Here is a 20,219-nt window from a genome sequence, read left to right as displayed (position 1 = left end):
AGGAAAGCATGGGGTTAGCAAGGTTTTCTATCCCTCCCTGAACATACAGGAAATCCGCACTCCCTCCCATTCTTTAACTCCACTCCCGTTCTTTAACTCTGACTTTTTACCAAAGGCTGGCACTCTTAATAGGGCCCCCTCCTTCTTGAGCACCCCAGTAACACAACCAGCTGGCCTAGTTACCATGTTGCTGTGCTCCCCGCTGGGCAACTTATTAGGTTTCAGCTGCCCAGAGTTTTCTTACTTTCTTCTGATGTGGGCTGGGGAGAGGGGCTGTTCAATTTCCACAGGAATCTGATTAGCTATTCAGGGAAGGTGTTAAGAGGGATTTGAACAATTTGTTTCCTATTTGGAGTCACAGGGTGGGAAATGGAAGGTTGGGAAATAGAGAAGTAAAGGAGGAGACCCCCAACTGTGTGCCCCTTGAAACACACTGCCAGCTGGGCTTGGCAGGAATGCTGCCCAACCTGGCATGGGGTATCCTGGTAGTAACCCTGATACTGCTGAGGCTGGTGGTACTGACCAGAGACAGATGCCAGAGGCAGGGCAGAAGCCAGCTGCTGTAGCAACAGTTGCTGTGAGCTACACAAGCGGGACATTCATTTCTACCCATTCTGATGCCCACTCTGCCTTTACCCTAGCCCCTTATTCTTTGATCTGTTGGAGAATATAAGAACTTTGCTCCCGAGGAGAGGTTTGGCCTGCCTTTTTCCCAGGAACAGTCTATGGGGGCCCTCTTAGACCCACTTGGTGAAGTGCTGGATGCTCAACATTTCTTCAGTAATTTGACCTGTAATCTCCAAATGCCAATGCTATGTTATCATGGCCCCACGTTATGGCTGCATGAGCCCCCCTAGCCCGGCTGATGCAGTGCCTCTATTCCTGGCATCACTTCCCAGCAGCCCCTGTGTGCTGGAGACCCAACTCTGTCCATTTCTGAGAAGGCCACCGTGCTTCCACACAGGTTTGACAGTGAACTCTCCCAGGCACACGAGGAGACCCAGCGGGAGAAGCTGCAGCGGGAGAAGCTGCAGCGGGAGAAAGACATGCTCCTGGCTGAGGCTTTCAGCCTGAAGCAGCAGCTGGAGGTATGCAGGTCTGACCTCTTTCTGCCTCATCCCCTCCACAACTTGGAGCCGTGCCAACCTTCCCTTCCCTTTTGCTCTAGGAAAAAGACATGGACATTGCGGGGTTTACCCAGAAGGTCATCTCACTGGAGGCTGAACTTCAGGACATTTCTTCTCAAGAGTCTAAGGATGAGGCTTCTCTGGCTAAAGTCAAGAAGCAGCTCCGGGACCTGGAGGCCAAAGTCAAGGATCAGGAAGAGGAGCTGGATGAACAGGCGGGGACCATCCAGATGCTGGAGCAGGTACCAGAGGGTTGACCAAGGGAAGGATGGAGGCATAGCGGAAATCTCTCACCATTAAATCAGGGTGTTGGCCAGTTCCACACTCACTCATTCATTCATTCATTCAATCATTTACTCATTCACCTACTCATAAAATGTTGAGTGAGTATCTAGATTGTGCCAGCCACAGTGTGAAGACAGTTAAACTGTAATGGAGCTTTTCATAACAGCAGATCTGGGTTGAGCTCTAGTGAGGAGGGAATCAGAAGATAGTGCAGCCAGAGGGCCAGGAGTCCAACTAGCATGTGACTAAGCAACCAAGTCAGTTCAGGGAGACCTGCCACGGGAAAACTTCAAGATTGTCTCTACCTCACAGCCTCTTCTTGGGCTTGGGCCAGGCATCTAGTAAGGAAGCACACCACAGCTTCTCTGGAGAAGCCAGCTGCCAGGAGCAGAGTGTAAGCTGGCAAAGAGAACTGTGATGGAGATGGTCTCTGCTCTTGAACCCAGGAGAGCTGCACTTCAGGCAGGACCTTATTGAGAAAAGAACCCAGTTCTGACTCCCAAACCTCTAGGCCAAGCTACGTTTGGAGATGGAGATGGAGCGGATGAGACAGACCCATTCCAAGGAGATGGAGAGTCGGGATGAGGAGGTAGAGGAGGCCCGGCAGTCATGTCAGAAGAAGGTAAGGTATCTGGGCACTTTCCAGACTGGTATAAGGATCTGTTTCTTCATCACCACTTGAAAGTAAGGGGCTTTGTTTACATCTTAGCCATTCTGTCTTCTGCTATTCTAGACCCAGGAATCTCCTCTTAGGACTCTGGTCTTGGCTGGGCTATACCTTTCAGTCTATAGAGAAGCTTAGACCCTTGAAGAACCTTTGTCTTCCACCTTCTGTGCCAAGTCACAGCCTTCACTGTCCCTTGCTGCACTCCTCTGAGGCTGCCATTGTTAGCCAGCCTAGCTGAACAGGTCTCCACACTGCATGAGGTCCAGTGTGGCTGTAGTAGCGGCTATGTGACTTACACCTCTCTAGGGTCACCCACACCCAGCCCTGCCCTACTGTTCTGGGGTGAGAGACTCAGCATGGGAGGGGACTGCTCACCCTGGATGAAAGGAACAATGAGCCTCTGCCCCACAACTTTCCAGTTAAAACAGATGGAGGTGCAGCTTGAGGAGGAGTATGAGGACAAGCAGAAGGCTCTGCGGGAAAAGAGGGAGCTGGAGAGCAAGCTCACCACTCTCAGTGACCAGGTGTGTGGGGATGCCCAGTCAGCTGCCTACCCCACAAGCCTGAGAACAGGAATCATAAGGACAGAAATCCAGGGATGGGAGGGGTGGAGGTTGACAGGGGCACTATTCTCCATCACCCAGGCCTTTCTCATTGGCTGGCATGATCCTGGTATGTTCAGTATCCTTGCTCATTTTGGGGATGGGCAAGGTGAGGATTCAGCTTGGGAAGGACTCATGGATGCCCCAGAGTAGAGCTCAATGCACTCCTGAATGGTGCCTGTGCGCCCCCACCCCCACCCCCAGGTAAACCAGCGAGACTTTGAGTCCGAGAAGCGGCTGCGGAAAGACCTAAAGCGCACTAAAGCCCTGCTGGCAGATGCCCAGATCATGCTGGACCACTTGAAGAACAATGCCCCTAGCAAGAGGGAGATTGCTCAGCTGAAGAACCAGGTACCTTTGCCCAGAGGAAGCCACTGGTTCTGTGGGCAGCCAGGGAGCTCATTTATTCAGTTAAGAAAACTGCTCATTCCTCTTGCTGGTTCTTGAATCCTTGAGAAGGAAGATGATGGGCAAGTGGGGAGGAAGCCACTTACAGCAGCCAGATTCCCGCAGGTCTGTGTATGCCCTACAGCATGACTACCAGGCCCCAGAGTGGTTTAGATAAGACTTGGAGCCTACCATCTCTGTCACTGGAGGAAAGGGAGAGGAGGGAGAGGAGGAAGAAGAGGGGAAGGGGGAGGTCTGGGCCCCTTCTCCCCTGAGACCAGTGCCCTACACAGTCCTTCTGCCCCAAAGCATGGCTGACGTTTCTCCCTGGGGTTGGGGTGGCTCTCTGTCTAGCTGGAGGAGTCAGAGTTCACCTGTGCAGCAGCTGTGAAAGCACGGAAAGCAATGGAGGTGGAGATGGAAGACCTGCACCTGCAGATTGATGATATCGCCAAAGCCAAGACAGCGGTGAGGGGCTGGGTATACAGGACAGGGCTGGGACTTAGGGGTAGTAGAGCCATGACAGGGGCTGCATTTACCCCACACAGATCCCTTTATGCCAAGGGTTTCTGCAGGACAGTAGCCCCCATCCTCTGCTTTTCCATACTCAGAGCAGAATCTTGAGAGGAGAGAGGGCTGGCAGAAGAGGAAGCCAGCCAGGGCCCATCTCCCTATTTAACCACCTGCCTGTGGGAGCTTGGCCGCAGGCCCCGAATCATAAATAAAGACTGCTAATGTGACTGAGGGATGTAAACAGGTGCCTCGAGATTAGCCGAAGCACCGATAAGAGGATGGGATGGCTCGGCTTCCTGTCCCTCCCCCTGCCCAGCCCACTGACAAGCCCAAGCGGCAGCTAATTAGAGCTTTTATTTAATGCCTCCCTTTTAATTCTCCACCTCTCCCACGGCCCATCCATCGGCTGAGAATTCACTCCTGGGATGCGGCCACTGGCACTTCCTTGGGCAGGGAGTTGGGAGGGGGGAGAAGGCTAGGTTTAGCTGTTGGCTTCATGGCCCCTAGCTGACAGTCACCCTGCTTCCGAGAGATGCCAATCTCACGGGCTTGATTTATCCTTGTGACATTTGTGCTCCTCAGCAGTTTTCAGGTGAGTAATTCAAATTCCTTAATTGTATTAAAAAAGGCTGTTATAAAATTACCATTTTATTTAAATCCGAGTTAATAAATTTCTTGGCTGAGGCTTCCCCAGCTCCCCACAGCCCAGTAACAAGATGGATGGGGCAGAGAAGGAGCCAACGCAGTCATTTTGGTTTGGAATTACAGGCTAATAGATTCATTCATTTCCTGAAACTGCTGGTGTCTGTCTTCCCCCTCCCCCAAAGCTGGAGAAGCTAGCTGACCCAAGAGTGGGCCATCCCCCAGGGATGCAAAATCCATGCCAGAGCATGTCACCAACTTGAAAGGTCCTTTCCTGGGGTTTGATGTGGGGCGAGTGCATTCAGGCCAGGGCCTAGGCTGATGTGCCAGGATGATGGGTCATTTGTTGGGCAGAATTTCTCTGCCTTCTCATTAGCCTTGAAAGAACTGCCACAAAGCAGCTGTCATTTAGCTTGGAAGCCTAGGGTCTGCCTGTCCTGCACAGACAGCCCTATCCCTCATCTCCCTGCCTAGAATCTGTCAGGTAGCTTCACTGGTTCTAGAACCTACTCCAGCCCACCATCATTTTCCTACCACACTGCCACCCCTACCTAGAAGAGGTAGTGTGAAGGGGCCAAGTTAGGACTTGCCACCACAGGGCCTGCAGATACAGGCCTGATACCCTCTGATCTGTCTCTACCTCTGTCCAGCTGGAGGAGCAGCTGAGCCGCCTTCAGCGTGAGAAGAATGAGATCCAGAACCGGCTGGAAGAGGATCAGGAGGACATGAATGAGCTGATGAAGAAGCATAAGGCAGCAGTAGCTCAGGTACCCCTGTCAGGAATGGCATTGTGGTCACCATCTTCTGGGCTGCCTCATGGGCCCCAGCCAGCCACTCCTCTGGGGAGACAGGGCATGGGAGTCTAGGTGCCCTGCCTCTTAGTGGTTAGGGGCTGGATTTGTTTGGGGGGGGGACTCTATCCCCCATGCTCTTCCCTCTTACCCAGGCCTCCCGGGACATGGCACAGATGAATGATCTCCAAGCCCAGCTAGAAGAAGCCAATAAGGAGAAGCAAGAGCTGCAGGAGAAGGTGGATACCAAGGTTTCCCTTGGGAGTGAAAGCACGGGTCATTGGGGATGAACCACTGATCATGGAGGGTGTTTTTCTCTGCCATCAGTGAGCCACAGAACAGTGTAAACTGGCAGGAAGAGCTAGGCCTAGAGCCACATCACCATGGTAGACATTTTGGCTTTGGCTGCTTCACTTCATATTTCTATTCTCTCTCTGGTCCAGAACAAGAGCTCTGCCAAGTGCTGGGGCAGATGGGGGATGTCTGCTGGGGTGGGGGAGCCTCTTCCCACCCTTCTCTGTGCATCCCTCCCTGCCCTAGCCTTCTGGTCACCATGGTGATATTGCCTGCCCCAGACTTGCTGCTACTCCCCCCGCCCCCCTTTTCTGGACTCAGTTCTTTCTTCTCTTGCTCCCTCTACCCCTAGCTACAAGCCCTGCAGAGCCAGGTGGAGTTCCTAGAGCAGTCCATGGTGGACAAGTCCCTTGTGAGCAGACAGGAAGCAAAGATCCGGGAGCTGGAGACACGCCTGGAGTTCGAAAGGACCCAAGTGAAGCGTCTGGAGGTGGGTTCAGCTTCTTGCTTGCTGCAAGCCAAGCAAAACTGCCCTAGTGCCTGGAATCACGCATGCTCCGCAGGGCTGTGCAGGCCAAGGACACTCCTCAGAGGCCTCTGCCAAGCTGCCAGGCCAGCTGATAGGGCGGGAGCTCCCCTCCCCGCCTGCCTGGCCTGCTCCCTGGGCCCCTCCAAACCTCCCTGCTTTACATTCTGGATCCATGCTTGCTTTCTGCCAAGGGACCAGAGCAGCTTAGCTTTTCGTCTTCATATTTTCCTCTGCCACAAGCTCCCCCCACCTCCTGTCCCCCTCACTCGCTCTCTAGCAGGGTCATAAATATGCAGCGGATGGCGCCACTGCTCCAAGGGCTGAAGTCTGTTCTCATCTCCTGGCTTGCTCCTCTTCTCCCCTTCCTTTTTTCTTCACTTCTTGCCAGCTCCACTTTTCCCCTTTCTTCTTCCTCTGTTGCCCTATTCTCTCTGTTTCCACTCTCCCCAATCTTGTCCCTCTTAATTACTCTTCCAGCGTCTTCATTTCTCTTCTTTCCATTCTTCCTCTCTTTATCTTGTTTTCTTTCCTTTAACCCTTCTCCCCTGTTTTGGTTGACCTCTTTTCTTCTTTGTGTTTTTATTCCTCCTTCCTCCCAATGGAATCTCCGCATTCCAGCTTAACCCCTTCCTCTTCTGGTCTCCTATAGCCAGTGTGCTCCAGCCCTCCCCGGGTAAAAGAGAGAGGCATAAGAATTGTTTATTTCCCACTTACCTGTCTTGAAGTTTCTGAGCTTGTGGACACCTGACTAAGCGCACCTGTCTAAGCATCATCAGAACTGCCTAGGATGTGCTCATTGTGGCAGCTGAGGAGCTTCCCTGTTGCTCTCCCACCAACTCCCCCGCTACCCCCATCAGCCTTTCTGTCTGCAGAGCAGGCTGTAGGAGAAGGATGGAGCAGGTGGCAGAAGAGGCCATTGAGCTGGTAAAGAGTCTGCCTTCTGGATTTGTCACTATTTTTTCTCAGGCCCCAGTTCCTTCCCTCACAGCTGAGTAGTAGGGCTAGAGCTTGGCCCAGCTTCCAGGTCCAAACCCTGCCAATAGCCCCTCTGGCTGGTTGATGGCCTACCTGCTGGTCTTTCTTCTCAACCTGTTCACCCAGAGCCTGGCCAACCGGCTCAAAGAAAACATGGAGAAGCTGACTGAGGAACGGGACCAGCATACTGCAGCTGAGAACCGTGAGAAGGAACAGAATAAGAGGCTCCAGCGGCAGCTCCGTGACACCAAGGAGGAGATGGGCGAGCTTGCCAGGAAGGAGGCTGAGGCCAGCCGCAAGAAGCATGAGCTGGTAATGCTTCCACTCCCCACGGGTCCCAAGCTGGAGGTCCCCTGAGTCATGCTACGGACACACCCACCTCACCCTGGGCTGTGAGGGAGCACTTCAATCCCAAGAACAAGCCACAGAATCAAGGGTAGCCCCAGAGTTTCCATCAGGTGAGGCCAGGCCCCACTAGCCTAGTAGCCCCTGAACAGAGAAACCTCTGGAGGCTTGGAGCAGCACCCAGGTGACTCCTGCCTGGCAGGAAGTGACTTGCTGCAGGCTCTTTCTGGGGAGCTGGGGGAAAATATGGCCGTCCTACACACTGGATGCCCCTCCTCCCCCCAGGAGATGGACCTGGAGAGTCTGGAAGCTGCTAACCAAAGCCTGCAGGCTGACCTAAAGCTGGCATTCAAGCGAATTGGGGACTTGCAGGCAGCCATTGAGGATGAGATGGAGAGCGATGAGAATGAGGACCTTATCAACAGGTAAAGGGCAGATTCTGTGGCGTTCAGGTAGAGCAAACACCTGCTTGACCATAGTGGAACCAGACCCCAGGTGACAGCTGCAACCTCTGTCATTCAAGCTACCAACCCACCCTCCCAGTGCCAGACCTGGGTCCCAGAGGCTGTGGGTGGGCTAGGTATTGGAGGTGAAACGCCCTCCCCTCCTCCCATGCTTCCTTCCCCATGCCTCCTGAGGCCCTGGCTTTCCAGCACTGCCTGTTTTCCAAGAAATATTCCCCCGTTTAGCTGCATCTCCAATGGTGCCTGCCCGACTCTGGGGAGAACAGAGATTTAAAGGCTGTGGTGCCTTGTTACTGTGCCTGAGATTTTCTCTCATAAAACCCACCCAGGGAATGGTTTTGGAGAGGGAAAGAGATTTGTAGTCCTAGGCTGAGAAGAAAGTCAGAAATTGAGAGCACTAGCAGTATGAGGATGAGACCAGGCCAGGTAGACCCAGACCTGACCTCCCCTCCACCTCCTGCCTCAGGACCAGACCTCACCCTGTGGGTAGGTCAGGGCAGCCTAGGGAGCTTGCTCCTTTGGGCTGAGGGTTAAATGCTGAGGGTAGCCCAGGCCTGGTCACTTATCTCTGCCTGGACTCAGCCAACCAGAGCTGGCCTTTACTAAGGAAGCAGAGCTGGCCTTTACTGAGGGTTCACCTCAGTGTGTCCATTGATTTTTTTTTTTTATTCCCCCCATCTGCTTCTTCTGGCCCCCTTGCCCACCATTTTCTTTCTGTTTCTAGTTTGCAGGATATGGTGACAAAGTATCAGAAAAGAAAGAATAAACTGTGAGGACCAGAGTGCATGTGCTCTCTGCCTTCCCTCAAGGGTGTCTAACCACCCCTAACAATGGACTTCCCGCCAGGGGCCCCTGCTGCATGCCGCATGCAGATACACAGCCTCCTCACACTCCCTCTTTAGCTAGTCTGTACTGCTAACACCACTGACTGTCCTTAGGAGGTGGGGAATGGAAGGGCTGGGCAGCAATGAAGTGTGTTCCTAGAAGGCCAAGCTGGCCCTCATGGCCCTGGTAGAGAGGATGATGTTCTGCCAGAAAGCATGGCCCCTCCTGAGTGCTAGCCCTTCCCTCTTTAGGAACCAAGTGTGGCCACTTCCCTGGCCTGTCTCTCTGGGGGTCATGTGTTCAGGCTAGATATGCTCACATCCTTGAACTCTGGGAACCTGAGCTACCTGAAAAGAATGGGTCTGTTTCATGTTTAAGGTCTGCCTCCTCCTCTTGGCAGAAGAGGGTGAGGGGTGTCTCATAGCTGCTTACTTGGAGAAAGCATTCAGGCAGCCAAATGCAGGCTACTCTCCTGTGTCAGGGGAAAGAAACATAACTGGTTGTGTTTACTTTGCTCCCTGAGGGCACCTGGGGCAGTGATAGTGGGGGGCTGTGTCTGTGATGGTGCTGCTTGTCAGGTGGCAGGAGGCCTAGGAAATCTGCCCCTCTCTTTTCTTTCTTTCTGGGTGGAAGCTGGACAGCAGTGCAGATGTGTAGGCCTTCAGGCAGATCCAGCTGATCCTCTGTCAAGTTCGACAGGGTTGTTTTGGGAGGTTGTTTTTTTCAGCATGGCACTGAATTTCCACCCCATTCTCTTGCCTGGCAGGCCTCCTCCCCTGGCCAGGATGGGCTGGCGGCTGTGCAAAGGACTCCGAGAGAGCTAATGATAAATGTAATAGTGTGTAACAGTGATAGAGGGCCGCTGGAGCCCGGTTGTCACACACAATTAATATCCCCCGCCGTTCTGTCTCCGTTTGTTTGTTCCCCTGTGATTCGGCTCCCAGTTAACTAATAGCACATGAGCCTGGACATAAATTGTATTTGACACAAGGTTTAATTCCGACCATTTAAAATTTCAACTGCCCCCTGAGCCTGCCTGCCCCTCGAGTTCGTTTACGGGTCTGATTATTTAAGGAAAAGAACCCGAACATTGCCTGGATATTTGCAGCTAAAGGGAAGGTAAGGCTAGGCAGGCCGGCTTCTCAACCCACAGACTGCTCTGAATGTAAGGAAGAAAATTTGTATTCTAGGACTAGACCTGTCTGTCCCTTGTATGTTCCATCCCTGCCATCCTTAGGCAGAAGGCGCTCCAAGGACTGATAAAATGCACATTTAAGATCATGTTCCAAACTATAGTCAGGTACACAGACTCGAACACTTGCGCACACACACACACACATACAAACAAAACCATGCAGTCAAAGCAGGTGCATAAAAACGTGTGATTCTAGATGGTTCTGCCAATGACAAAGAGGTAGAGTGGCTCCTTCCTCAGCAGCTCTGGACCCCAGCTTCAAGTTATCGAGCCAGCATGCTAAGACGGGCAGAAAAATAATGTTTCGATTTACTTAGAGATACAGTTGTTATTGCCATATCCTTAATGAAAGCAGTAAACAGTGCAGTATTAAGGGAGATTTATACAGAAATGCTTTTAACATGTAGACATAGATTTTGCGATGCATACAGTACCTCCTTTCTAAAGGCAATCAATATGGTTATGAACGGTGGTGATAAATTACAGGCTCTGAAGCTATAGAGGGAGGTTTTTTTGCATGGGTATATAAATCAGGAGTTATTGGCATTCCATAGGGCCCGTGAGCCATAGTAAATCTACCAGGCTTGGATGGGCACAGGGCTTTCATTAGTGGTTTTGGGGCTGCCTGCTAAACTCCTGTTTACCCGGGGCATCAGCAGTCCTCATCTTTGTTATAATTCTGTATTTGATGGAAGCCCGTAAAATATGCCTCTTTATTCCCCTCCCCATGCGTCAGGCTCTCTCATGCTCCCCAGAGCTGAGTCATGTGGTCCCCAGAGCTGAGTCTAGTGGTTTTCTCTGATGGGAATGTGCATGTTTTCATGTGTGTACATGTGTGTATGTGTGTGTGTGCCTGTGTGGCTATTTATTCATAAACATAATTCAGGAATGGGGCCACTCCTGTTGACACAGATGAAAGGAAATTTATATCAAGGAGAAATCTAAGTCTCTCCATAGCAGGGGAATTTGGTGAGCAGATATTTTGCAGAATTTGCAAAGCATTCTCACTCAGAAACCATCACCATGCCCTTGCTGCTTCATGAGGAGGTCACCATGACTCTAGCCTCAAAACTGGACTCTTTGGGGACTTTCTTAAAGGTCCTGGGGTCAGTCTGTCCAGAAGCAGCAGTGGGGAACAGGCTACCTGAAGGAAGGATAAGGAGACCTGGAGAGTTAGAACCCTGGTCTGAGACTTTCTGAGCCCAGCTGGGCTTCTTGGAACAATCTGTATCTTCAAGCCATTGCCAGATCCTCGGGCCTGGCCTCTCCTTTTCCTTTCTTTTTTCTAAGGGCCAGGGAAACCACAAGGTAAGTCTGGAATATAGCTGGTGCTTCATTAACCTAGGTTTGTGACACTACCAGCTAAGGAGAACTCCAGGTTCAACTTTAACTGAAGTCATGTGATGCCCCTTTCTTCTACCCTGTGGCTAGCAGCCCTGCTCTTATCATAAAAATACCATAAAAACATAGAAAGTGATGACAGCAGTAGCCACAGTCTGAGGTGTATCAAATAAGAAATAACAATATAAGCCTCAAGAAGAAGCCGAAGGGACTTCTTTTAAAAAATGCATTTATTTATATGTGGGTGTACATATGTATATGTGTATGCATGGGTGTGAGTATACCACAGCATATGTGTGGAAGTCAGAGGACACTATGTGGTTTCTGGGACTCAAACTCAAGCCATCCTATGTGACAGCAAGCACCTATAATCCACTGAGTCATTTCATCAGCCCTCAAGATTTCTTTTTAACCAAGAGCCATGGTTGGAATCGCTAAATGGATGGCCTGCCTGTCATTCTCTTCTGGTTGGCCAGATGAATAGCTTGTACTTGGATTAAGGGGTACCTGTGTGCTCCTCAGGGTCTTCTTAGTGCCTATCACACAGTATGGTCTGCCAAATGGAGACAGGTTCCTTGTAGGTGGTGTGCTCATTCTAACCTCTTTGTTCTCCCTCACTGACCAATGTGTATGCCACCTGCACTCCACCTCTGCCTAAGATGCACCTTGCTCCCCTTCCTGCTGTCTATCCTGGCCAACAGGCAATCCCCATCTGCCTGGCTTTGCCTACCTTTTTACTCAACAGTGAGGGGGACTCAGATGTGGACTCAGAGCTGGAGGACCGGGTCGACGGGGTCAAGTCCTGGTTGTCCAAGAACAAAGGACCTTCCAAAGCAGCTTCTGATGATGGTAGCTTGAAGAGTTCCAGGTGAGCTGTTGTCCTAGAACTAGAAGAAAAAGCCATCCAGTCATGGTTGGTCAGTGTCTTAGCACCAAGAGGGCAGGCCTTAGGCCATATGGTTGCCTGTTGAAAGAAATAGGCCAGCTGCTTAGCCAGGCTCTATGTCTATTTCCCAGATAACATTTCCCTGTTTGGGTCTGGGCTCTTGTATAGGTTTAGCTTCATCCCCAATTGCCCAGTCAGCAACCATCTAACCATTGGTACCCTTTGAATCAGACTAGGGTAGGGCACTGGGGGCTCTGGATCCTATAGCCCTACACAGGGCAGCCCTGGCCAGCTCTGGATCTCTGCCATCCTCAGGAATAGTGATGAAAAGGCACTGCTTCCCCACAGGTCCTGCCATAGCTGCAGTCGCATTTTGTCTTCCTCTGCCTGCTCTCTGCTTCCTCTAAGCTTTTCGCTGCCCCTGCGCTGGCTCTCCTGACACTCCCTGGGGGGAACCTGCTCCCCTACTTTCTAGCTAGTCATAATCTTCTGATCATACAGACAACTGCCTCTGGAAGCCAGAGCTCCCACTTTTCTTTCACTACTGGGAGGCAGAACTAGCCCAGGCTACCTTACTCCTAAGGCCTCTTCCCTGTACTCCCTCTCACAGAGTCTCCCACCCCTTTCATATCCCTCTAGAAATAGTAGGTGGTCTTAGTAGAAAAAGTAATCGCTCTCCCTCTTCTCCAATGCCCCCAGGTCCCTTCCTCAAGGCAAGCCCCTTACCACCAGCACCCAGCAGCCCCCTGTAATTGGTTTAATTTATTCGGCCAAACAACATTTTGTTATTGCAGATAATGCCGCCTTTCCCGCCCCACTGCCGTTCACCACAGTGTGGCATAAGGCTCCAGGTAGTTGACAATGAAATAAATTGAACTAAACGTTTTAGAGGGGGAAAAGTGATGAAATAGAACAATAGTCTAATTTACATGACATTCTCCATGAAGCTATTTTCACTGACGCAAATTATTTTGCTTCATTTCCTCGGATGCTCTCACCACCACTTTGCCAGGGCTGTGTGTTTCTCCTCCTCCCTCCCCTGTGTCTTTATTCTCATTAATGCTTCTGTCTCTCTCTCTCTGTGTCTCTCTCTCTCTGTTGGCTGCCCTGCATCCACTCTGGGTTCTTTCCTCCTGGGCCTCCTGTCCTACCCAGGACGGCCCTTAACAACCTCCCTAAGGAGGGCAAGGGTCCAGAGGAGAGACCCTCCTCTGCACTCAGCTCCCTTAGCTACCGAAAGCGGCTCACCCTGAAGGACTCCATCGGGGGCACGGGGGACCAAGACTCGCTCCTCACCACCCTGAGTGAGCGTGCCCCCTCCCCCGAGAGACCCCCCAGGAAGGCCCGGGTGGGCACCAGGGAGGAGCCCGGACAAGCCCAGGGCAGGAGGTCTGAGGAGCCAGGTGATTGCGGCTCCATCTTCTCGGAGGCTGGGAGCAGAACCGGCCGGGGGCTGGAGAAGCGATGGGGGTCGGACTTCGACAGGGCCTCAGCGGTCTCGGCGCCGGTCAGCAGGGCCTCCTCGGCCACGCGGCGAGGCTCCAGGGAGGACGGTGCCCGCTCCTCGCTGAGCTTCTCACTGTCAGGCTCACCCAGCTCCCGACGTAGCACCTCCAGGCTTGACAGTCTATCTAGGACCCTCAGCCCTTCCTGGAGCAGGGCCCCGGGCCTGAGCAGAGGGAGCCCTGACTCCCGCCTGTCCCTCTGCCGGAGCTGCCTGGATGAGTGGGATGACGGAGCCAGTGTGGCCCTCAGCGAGACACATTCACAGTACAGCCACCCATCGCTGGCCCGTAGCCTGTCCGTCCCACCCCAGCCCGGGGGCTCGTCCTCAGCCTCTACCGCCGATGAGCCGGTCAGCTCCAGCATCCGGCCAGTCAGCCGTCACTCCTACCTGGACCCAGACCTGGAGGCTGCCATCAACGAGGTCTTGAGCTACAAACCCGTGCCATTCCAGAGGAGCAGCCTGGAGCCTGACTCTGAGGACGACGACCGGAAGAGCATTCAGAGTGCCCGGAGTGTACAGCTGGACCTTCCAGAGAGAGGCACCAGCGTTCGACGCTCTGCATCAGCTGTGGATGTCTCTGGGTCGCGCAGTGACCGCAAGAGCCGGAGCAAGCGCAGGAGTAGACGGAGCAGCTCCAGCTCCAGCTCTGAAGATTCCTCCGAGCCCAAAAGGCGGAGGAAGGGGCGCTCTCGGAAGAACAAGAAGTCCAAATCAAGAAGAAAGAAAACAGAGACAGAGTCTGAGTCCTCATCATCATCCAGTGGCTCCACAGTCTCAGGCCATAGCCGGTCCAGCGTGAAGAAGGGCCCAGCTGCAGACAGCGAGGAGGCTGGGCAGGCACCCCGGAGATCGAAGAAGGAGGAGAAGAAGCGTAAAAAAGAGGTGGACAGCCTGATGATGCGCTATCTGTACCGGCCAGAGAGTGACTAGCACAGTAGGTGGCACCTGTTGTGGAGTGTAGCATGGTGTGCCCCACCCAGTGTGATCTAACATCTCCCTGACCCAACAACCACCACCTCAGGCTCTACCTGCATCTTCTTGGGTCAGTCTAGCCTCAGAGAGCGTCCTGGCTGCTACTTTGGAGAACTGGGATCTTCAAGGCTAGTCCTTCTCTTTGAGGCCTGAGCCCAGGCAGCAGATTGAAGCTCCAACCTCCCCTGAGCTAGAGACCAGCCTCCTGTGCTGTGTTTTACGTGCTAATCCTCACCATAACCCCACAACAAAGGTCTGATCAGCTGTTTCATAGACAGAAAGCTGAGGCTCAGAGAGGTTAAGTCACCTTCCAAGGTCACACAACTGGGAAGTGATGTTGCTGGGAGCTACTGGGATCGTCTTAACTCTAACACCCTTGACCTTAGCCACTTCTCAAATAGCTGAATGCAAAGCGTGTGGATGACACATAGGTGTCACACATCCCCCGTTTCAGAGCTTTCATACACCAGGCTGGGCCTAGAAAAGGGTCCAGACTGACATGACACCTTAGCTGTGAGTTGGTATGTCAAGGGCTGCTAGCTATTATGAGGCCTTTTGCTCTGTTCTCCCCATTTGTGGAGCCACCTTCCTCCCAGGCATAGATCTCAAGCTGCAGCCCACACTGTACCACACCCTGCAGTAGACCCAGGAGATGCCTGATGCCTCCCCAGCCCTCCCACTCACTTGCAGCCCACACATGGGTGTCACCTCAGCTCTGCTCATCTTATAAGGTTCTAATGAATAGAAATTAGCAGCTGCTGAGTGACAGCCCCCTCCTGGCTCTCCTGCCTCCTCCAGATCTTCTCCCTGTGGGGAGGGAGATGTAGCAGTTAGGCCCTTGTGCCCACACCTTCAGAGGAAAGAGAGACAGAACCTGACTCATTGGAATCCCATTGTTGCCAGTTTCCCTGGTGGGTGGTGACATTTTTGGATCACCCCTGTTGAGAGGTGGTGTGAAGCATTTTCAGCATGGACCCTCCCAGGGCATGCTTGCTTCTTCCCAGGAGGCACAACCTCAGAGTGCAGCCCCCTGGGGCAACATAACTGTTTCCCAGATGCATGAACTAATACATCTGTTGGCATGCTTGTCAGCTGGTGGATGGACTACACCAAAAGGGGCCCATTGAAGGTGGCCTGCTTCAAGGAATGAAGCAAGAGGAACCTACCTGTGGCCATCTGGAAATGGGAGAGGAGAAGGGATTGGAGAAGTGAGGTAGAGCGGTAGCACTTAAATACAGACCAGGCTGGTGGCCAGCCCATTTCTCAGGCTTGAGCTTTGAAACCACCGCTTGATCTCAGCACTGCTCTGTCATTTCTCCCGTGTGGAAGATGGTTGCAGGGTGCTCTAGGGAAAGTAGGAAGCATCTGTGGCCTTTGTCGGCTCCATGGCTGGCAGGAGGGGTGGAGGTGGGCAGTGGGGAGGTAATACAGTCAAAATATTTGGTCTGTGATTTCAGCCTCCCTTTAGCAGCCTTGCTTACTGCCTTGTACCCCAGGTCAGGAATTCAGTTGGTAGATAGAAAGGGAAATCTAGAAAACAGAGAAGGCCAGGCCTCTCTGCCCACTACACCTCTCCCCAGAAGGAGGCATGCGCCTCACTGGGCTTTCCCAGACTGGTGACTAGCAGATTTCAGACTCCAGTGTCTCCAGCTCCCCGACATCAAACAAGAGTGAGACAAAGCCTGTTTCTGCACCCCACCCCCAGCTCTGTTGCTTTTGTCTACCAGGAAAGCGGATTAAACCTAAAACCCTACACTGTGCCCCACTGAGGATTGGAGTCACTGTTGGTAGAGTGACCCCCAGCCAAAACCCAGCCAACCACCTCATAGCAGGAAAAAAAAGGCAGGGGCGGGGTAGAGGGAACCTCACTGGCACCCACCACCTTTGGGCTCAATATGGTGTCAAGGATGGGAGTAGGGTAGGAACAGAGCCAAATTTTGGCTTCCTACTTGGGGAGAAGGACCAGTAGAGAATTTCCAATGCAGCATCCTAGCAAAGTCAAGGGGAGGGGAGTTGCACCCTGGCTCTCTCAGCAGGAATTACCTTGTGTACCAAATTGTGACAGCACTGAGCAGGAGACACTGACTTGTTGGGAGGAAAGCTTTTTAAACAATTTGGTTAAAAAGTTCCAATTGCCAGCCCTGACTTTTGCCCTGGGGAGGAGGGGAGCTGCCTGTTGTTGGCTTACTGATGGCTGAGGTCATAGAAGCCACTTTGGAGACTGTCCAGAGAGAACACAAAGTAGACAGCAGAGGATCTTGTGGATCCTCAGTCCAGGGAAGAGCAAACCACAGAGCTTGCCCCCTCCTCAGATGCCTCTGCCTGCCTCTGTCTGTACTCAGTGTTCTGATGCAAGAGTGTAAAAACTTGGCTGGTGTTTGCCTGTGTCTGAAATATGGAGGCTGGAGCCCCCTGTGAAGAGGTGAGAAACAGAAGTAGCAGGTCACACAGGGCTGGACTTTCCAAGGGTAAGTCCTTGGCATCTGGAGCCCATCCCTGGCATCTCCCATGTGCCCATGAAATAACCCCCACTGTCATCCCTCAAAGCCTAACAGCAAACATTTAGCACTGGGTGTCCAGAAATCCTATGTAAAAAATGAAAACAACTGGCTCCCACTAATTCAGGATTCAAGCACCCCAAGGCTACAATGACCCCATTTTTTTCTGTATTGCACAGTTATTGAGTTTTATAATTTTGTCCCAGAAATACTGCCAGACTGTAAGTGCCTCTGGCCCATCAAAGTAAGATTCGTTTATGTTCCGTCTAGTCTGTATTGTGTTTTGTGCTATTCTGATTCCTTTAAAAATGGTAATTCATTCATGAGAAATACAATAACTATTAACCAGACTGCCCTATTGCTGAGCCATTTTATGTAATTGAACATATATTCTCTCAGGCTCTTCCTTCCCCCCCAGGGACAAAGAAATCTATCTTTATACACCCTGAGCCCTCCCCTGGGCCAGCAGGAGACTTCAGGTTTGGTCTTGTTTTCTTCTCTGGCATCTAATCTAGTCACAGAATATCCTAAGGCAGAGATTCAGGTTCAGGGTTAGGTTTAGGTTTTGGCTCTGTGACCTCTTTGAACCAGCTTCCTCATAATATTTCATAGGGTTGCTGGGAAGAATAAGACAGTACAATAATATCTAGGGGGCATGGGCAGTACCTCACACACAGGAGGAGCCAGTGGTTGAATCCTTTCTTCTGTGGGTCTCACTAATACCTCTGGGGAAACCTAAGAATATGGTTCTTTCTCCTAGAACCCTGTTTCTTCCTTTTATTGTTTGGACCTAAAACTTTAAAAGGACCTGTAAATAAAGAGCCTTCCTCAGAATCTTAAGTCAGAATAGTAGGCCTGGGGATTGTAGAAACTCTCTAGGACCTGAAGGCTGGGCTATGTCCCTCTGTCACTCAGAGTACAGAGGAGAGCCGCAGTTTCAGGGACCTGGCTATGTACAGAACACTGGTAGGGGTGAAGCCATGCTGGACTCTCTCCTCTGGTGGTATTAGATTATAGTGCACTTGAACAGAGACAGTGGGGACAGGAGAGGGCTTCTAAGCTCTGGGAAAGAAGAGTGTGAATGGAACTGGAAGATGAAGTCCTATCCCCAAGGTAGATGCCACAATGGCACTTCCTCCAGAGGATAATGCTTCATATCTTTGGGGACACTTGGAGTCTTCTAGAGCCAGAGGCCTGATGAAGATTCCAAGGGGTTAAGGGCTTTTCCCATTGCCCCCTGCCCCCCAAACAGGTCTTGCCAGCCCCTGCTTCCTGATCTTCATTCCTTTTCTAATAGAAGATGGTCAAGTGCTTGCAGGCCTAAGGGAACCCTAGCTAGGAGAAAGTTCAGATCTGGGAGAATTCAGTGGAGGCAGAGCTTCCTTAGAAACAATCCTGTCAGGAATAACTCGCCCAAATCTCCTCCTTGGACAAGTAATCAAGTAGTCACCAGCCTTGAATCTCCATCTGTGTAGTTCATGGATGGCCTGCATCAGAGGAAGACAGCTGAAAACACAGAGTGCCTGGGGTCCTCCCTCACTGACCAGTCCGAGCATCTAAGGAAAAGAAGCCAGGAATATGCAGGCAGTTCTTCAATTCACAGAAGCCGGACCTACACCGCCTCTAGCCTCCCTGTCCTGGTTTTTGAGTGCAAACTATGTTCTTTCTCTAACTATATTGAGTATCTCCCTGAGGACCCTAGAAGGGCGTTGACCTAGCAACATTTGGTTTTTTAAGTGCTCTAAAAGATCCTTGGTGCCCCAGGGTGGAAGTATCTTGGCCTTGACCTTGCCTCTCTCTCCCTGCAGCCCTACCAGCCACTGGAAATCCCTCGCCCCTGATCTATCAGATGATGAACATGACCCTGTGGACAGCACCTCCAGACCCCGATTCACCCACAATTATCTGAGTGACAGCGATACAGATGCCAAGCTGACGGAAACCAATGCATAGCCCAGGGCAGTGGCTCACTGCCCTCCCCACAACCTCTCCCAGGAAATGGGGGGGGCACTGCTGTCCGCCCCATCTGCATGGAAAACACCTCAGCCCTCTCTGTCGGGGACTTTCCAGGCTGTGTCTCACAGCTGGAAGAGGTGGGGGAAAGAGGAGTTTCTTCAAAGAGAACTTTGACTCCTCCCTGCCTCAGAAATGCCATGCTATTGGCTTCTACTGTGGGCCGTTGCAGGTGGCCTGGCACTGCATGGAGCCAGCAGTGGACCTTCATCTCAGCCCCCTGCTCAGGGATGGTGGATAGGTTGCCTGCTGGGCCACTCCCAGCTGCAGGGGGTGGGGCATGGGGAGGAAGGAGCAGCAATGCCTCCTCTCTGCTGGGGTGAGGGCTTTCTCTTCTCAGTGCCTGCTGTCTTTTTATTTTTTAATTTAAATACCCAAACCATGCAGCTGCATCCCTGAGAGTGGGAGGGGCTGCCTTGGCAGCTGGGCCCATGGGACACCTCGGGAATCTCCATCTTCACTCTTTCTGAGGTCCTTTCTGGTGCAGGCTACAGCTGGGGACACTGGTGAGCAGAGCTGATTCTCAAGAATCAGGGTAGGGATTGAGGGGAGGGTGACCAGGTGCTTCTGGCTTGGGCTGAGTGAGCCTCCTTGGAATGTTAAGTGCAATGACCAATTACTTAAGAGCAAATCTGTTCCACCAGCACCAGTTCTCAGCTTTCTAAACCTTGCCTTCCTCACATCCACAGTGCAGCCAGCAGCTCACTTGGCACTGAGAACTTGTGTGCACAATGGGAGGTGGATGTTTTAAAAGGTCGTGCTGGTATATATCAGACCCAAGTCCTCACCCTGTGTCATCTTCATCTGCCCATCTCCTCATCCCCACACACTTACCCAAGACAGCAACAAGTGGTCTGGAAGACCCAGCTACCCCTACAAACATTATCACACTGACTCCACCAGACTTGGGGGCTCAAGGGCAGTACCTGGTGCTGCTCCTGTCTGCAGTCCCCCTTCCTTCCTGCAATTGAGTTTGTACTCACTGGGCTGTGTTCTCCCTGTGGACCTGATTGATATAAGGAAATAAAGGCCCTTTTCCTCCTGGCCATGTGTTTCCCTGCCTTTCCCTATAGGCCGAGGGGAAGTCCAGGGTGGTCCCAGCATAGGGACAAAAGTAGGATTCTAATGGGGATGCAGAGGAGCCATCTTGGTCTGTGGCCTGTTCTCATACCAGACCAAAGCTACTCACAGGGCCTTAGCAAGTCGCTTGAGGTAGTGGGCAAGAGACTACTTGGTTAAGGAAGCTAGAACCCTCACATTTATATTGAAAATTAGTAGAGCTGGCAGAACCCTCCCTCCCTGACCCTCTTCCTCCCTCTCCCTCTCTCCTTTCTCAGAACTTTAGTTACTCCAAAGGTTAC

General features: G+C 52.0%; 1 protein-coding gene across 11 annotated transcripts in view; it reads left to right on the top strand.

Annotated features, from left to right (window-relative positions):
* The window catches only part of Myo18a (myosin XVIIIA), a 104,512-nt gene extending 84,608 nt beyond the window's left edge, over positions 1-19,904 (top strand). For 5 of the 11 annotated variants that reach the window (XM_029561403.1, XM_008828710.3, XM_029561402.1 and 2 more), the window contains 14 exons: positions 965-1,088; positions 1,169-1,369; positions 1,924-2,034; positions 2,499-2,603; positions 2,886-3,032; positions 3,423-3,536; positions 4,874-4,990; positions 5,170-5,253; positions 5,661-5,798; positions 6,939-7,124; positions 7,443-7,582; positions 8,346-8,390; positions 11,728-11,850; positions 18,654-18,798. In XM_029561403.1, the coding sequence (XP_029417263.1) occupies positions 965-1,088; positions 1,169-1,369; positions 1,924-2,034; positions 2,499-2,603; positions 2,886-3,032; positions 3,423-3,536; positions 4,874-4,990; positions 5,170-5,253; positions 5,661-5,798; positions 6,939-7,124; positions 7,443-7,582; positions 8,346-8,390; positions 11,728-11,850; positions 18,654-18,798 (1,780 nt within the window). Of the gene's footprint in view, positions 1-964; positions 1,089-1,168; positions 1,370-1,923; positions 2,035-2,498; positions 2,604-2,885; positions 3,033-3,422; positions 3,537-4,873; positions 4,991-5,169; positions 5,254-5,660; positions 5,799-6,938; positions 7,125-7,442; positions 7,583-8,345; positions 8,391-11,727; positions 11,851-18,653 lie in introns of all 11 variants that reach the window. The other 6 variants (XM_029561407.1, XM_029561406.1, XM_029561404.1 and 3 more) reach the window with 4 other exon arrangements.
* Positions 19,905-20,219: the final 315 nt, after the last annotated feature.

The sequence above is a fragment of the Nannospalax galili genome, unplaced genomic scaffold, assembly GCF_000622305.1.
Source record: "Nannospalax galili isolate Female #2095 unplaced genomic scaffold, S.galili_v1.0 scaffold212, whole genome shotgun sequence".
In the NCBI taxonomy this organism is placed as follows: Eukaryota; Metazoa; Chordata; class Mammalia; order Rodentia; family Spalacidae; genus Nannospalax; species Nannospalax galili.
This window is presented reverse-complemented; position numbering and strand designations above follow the sequence as displayed.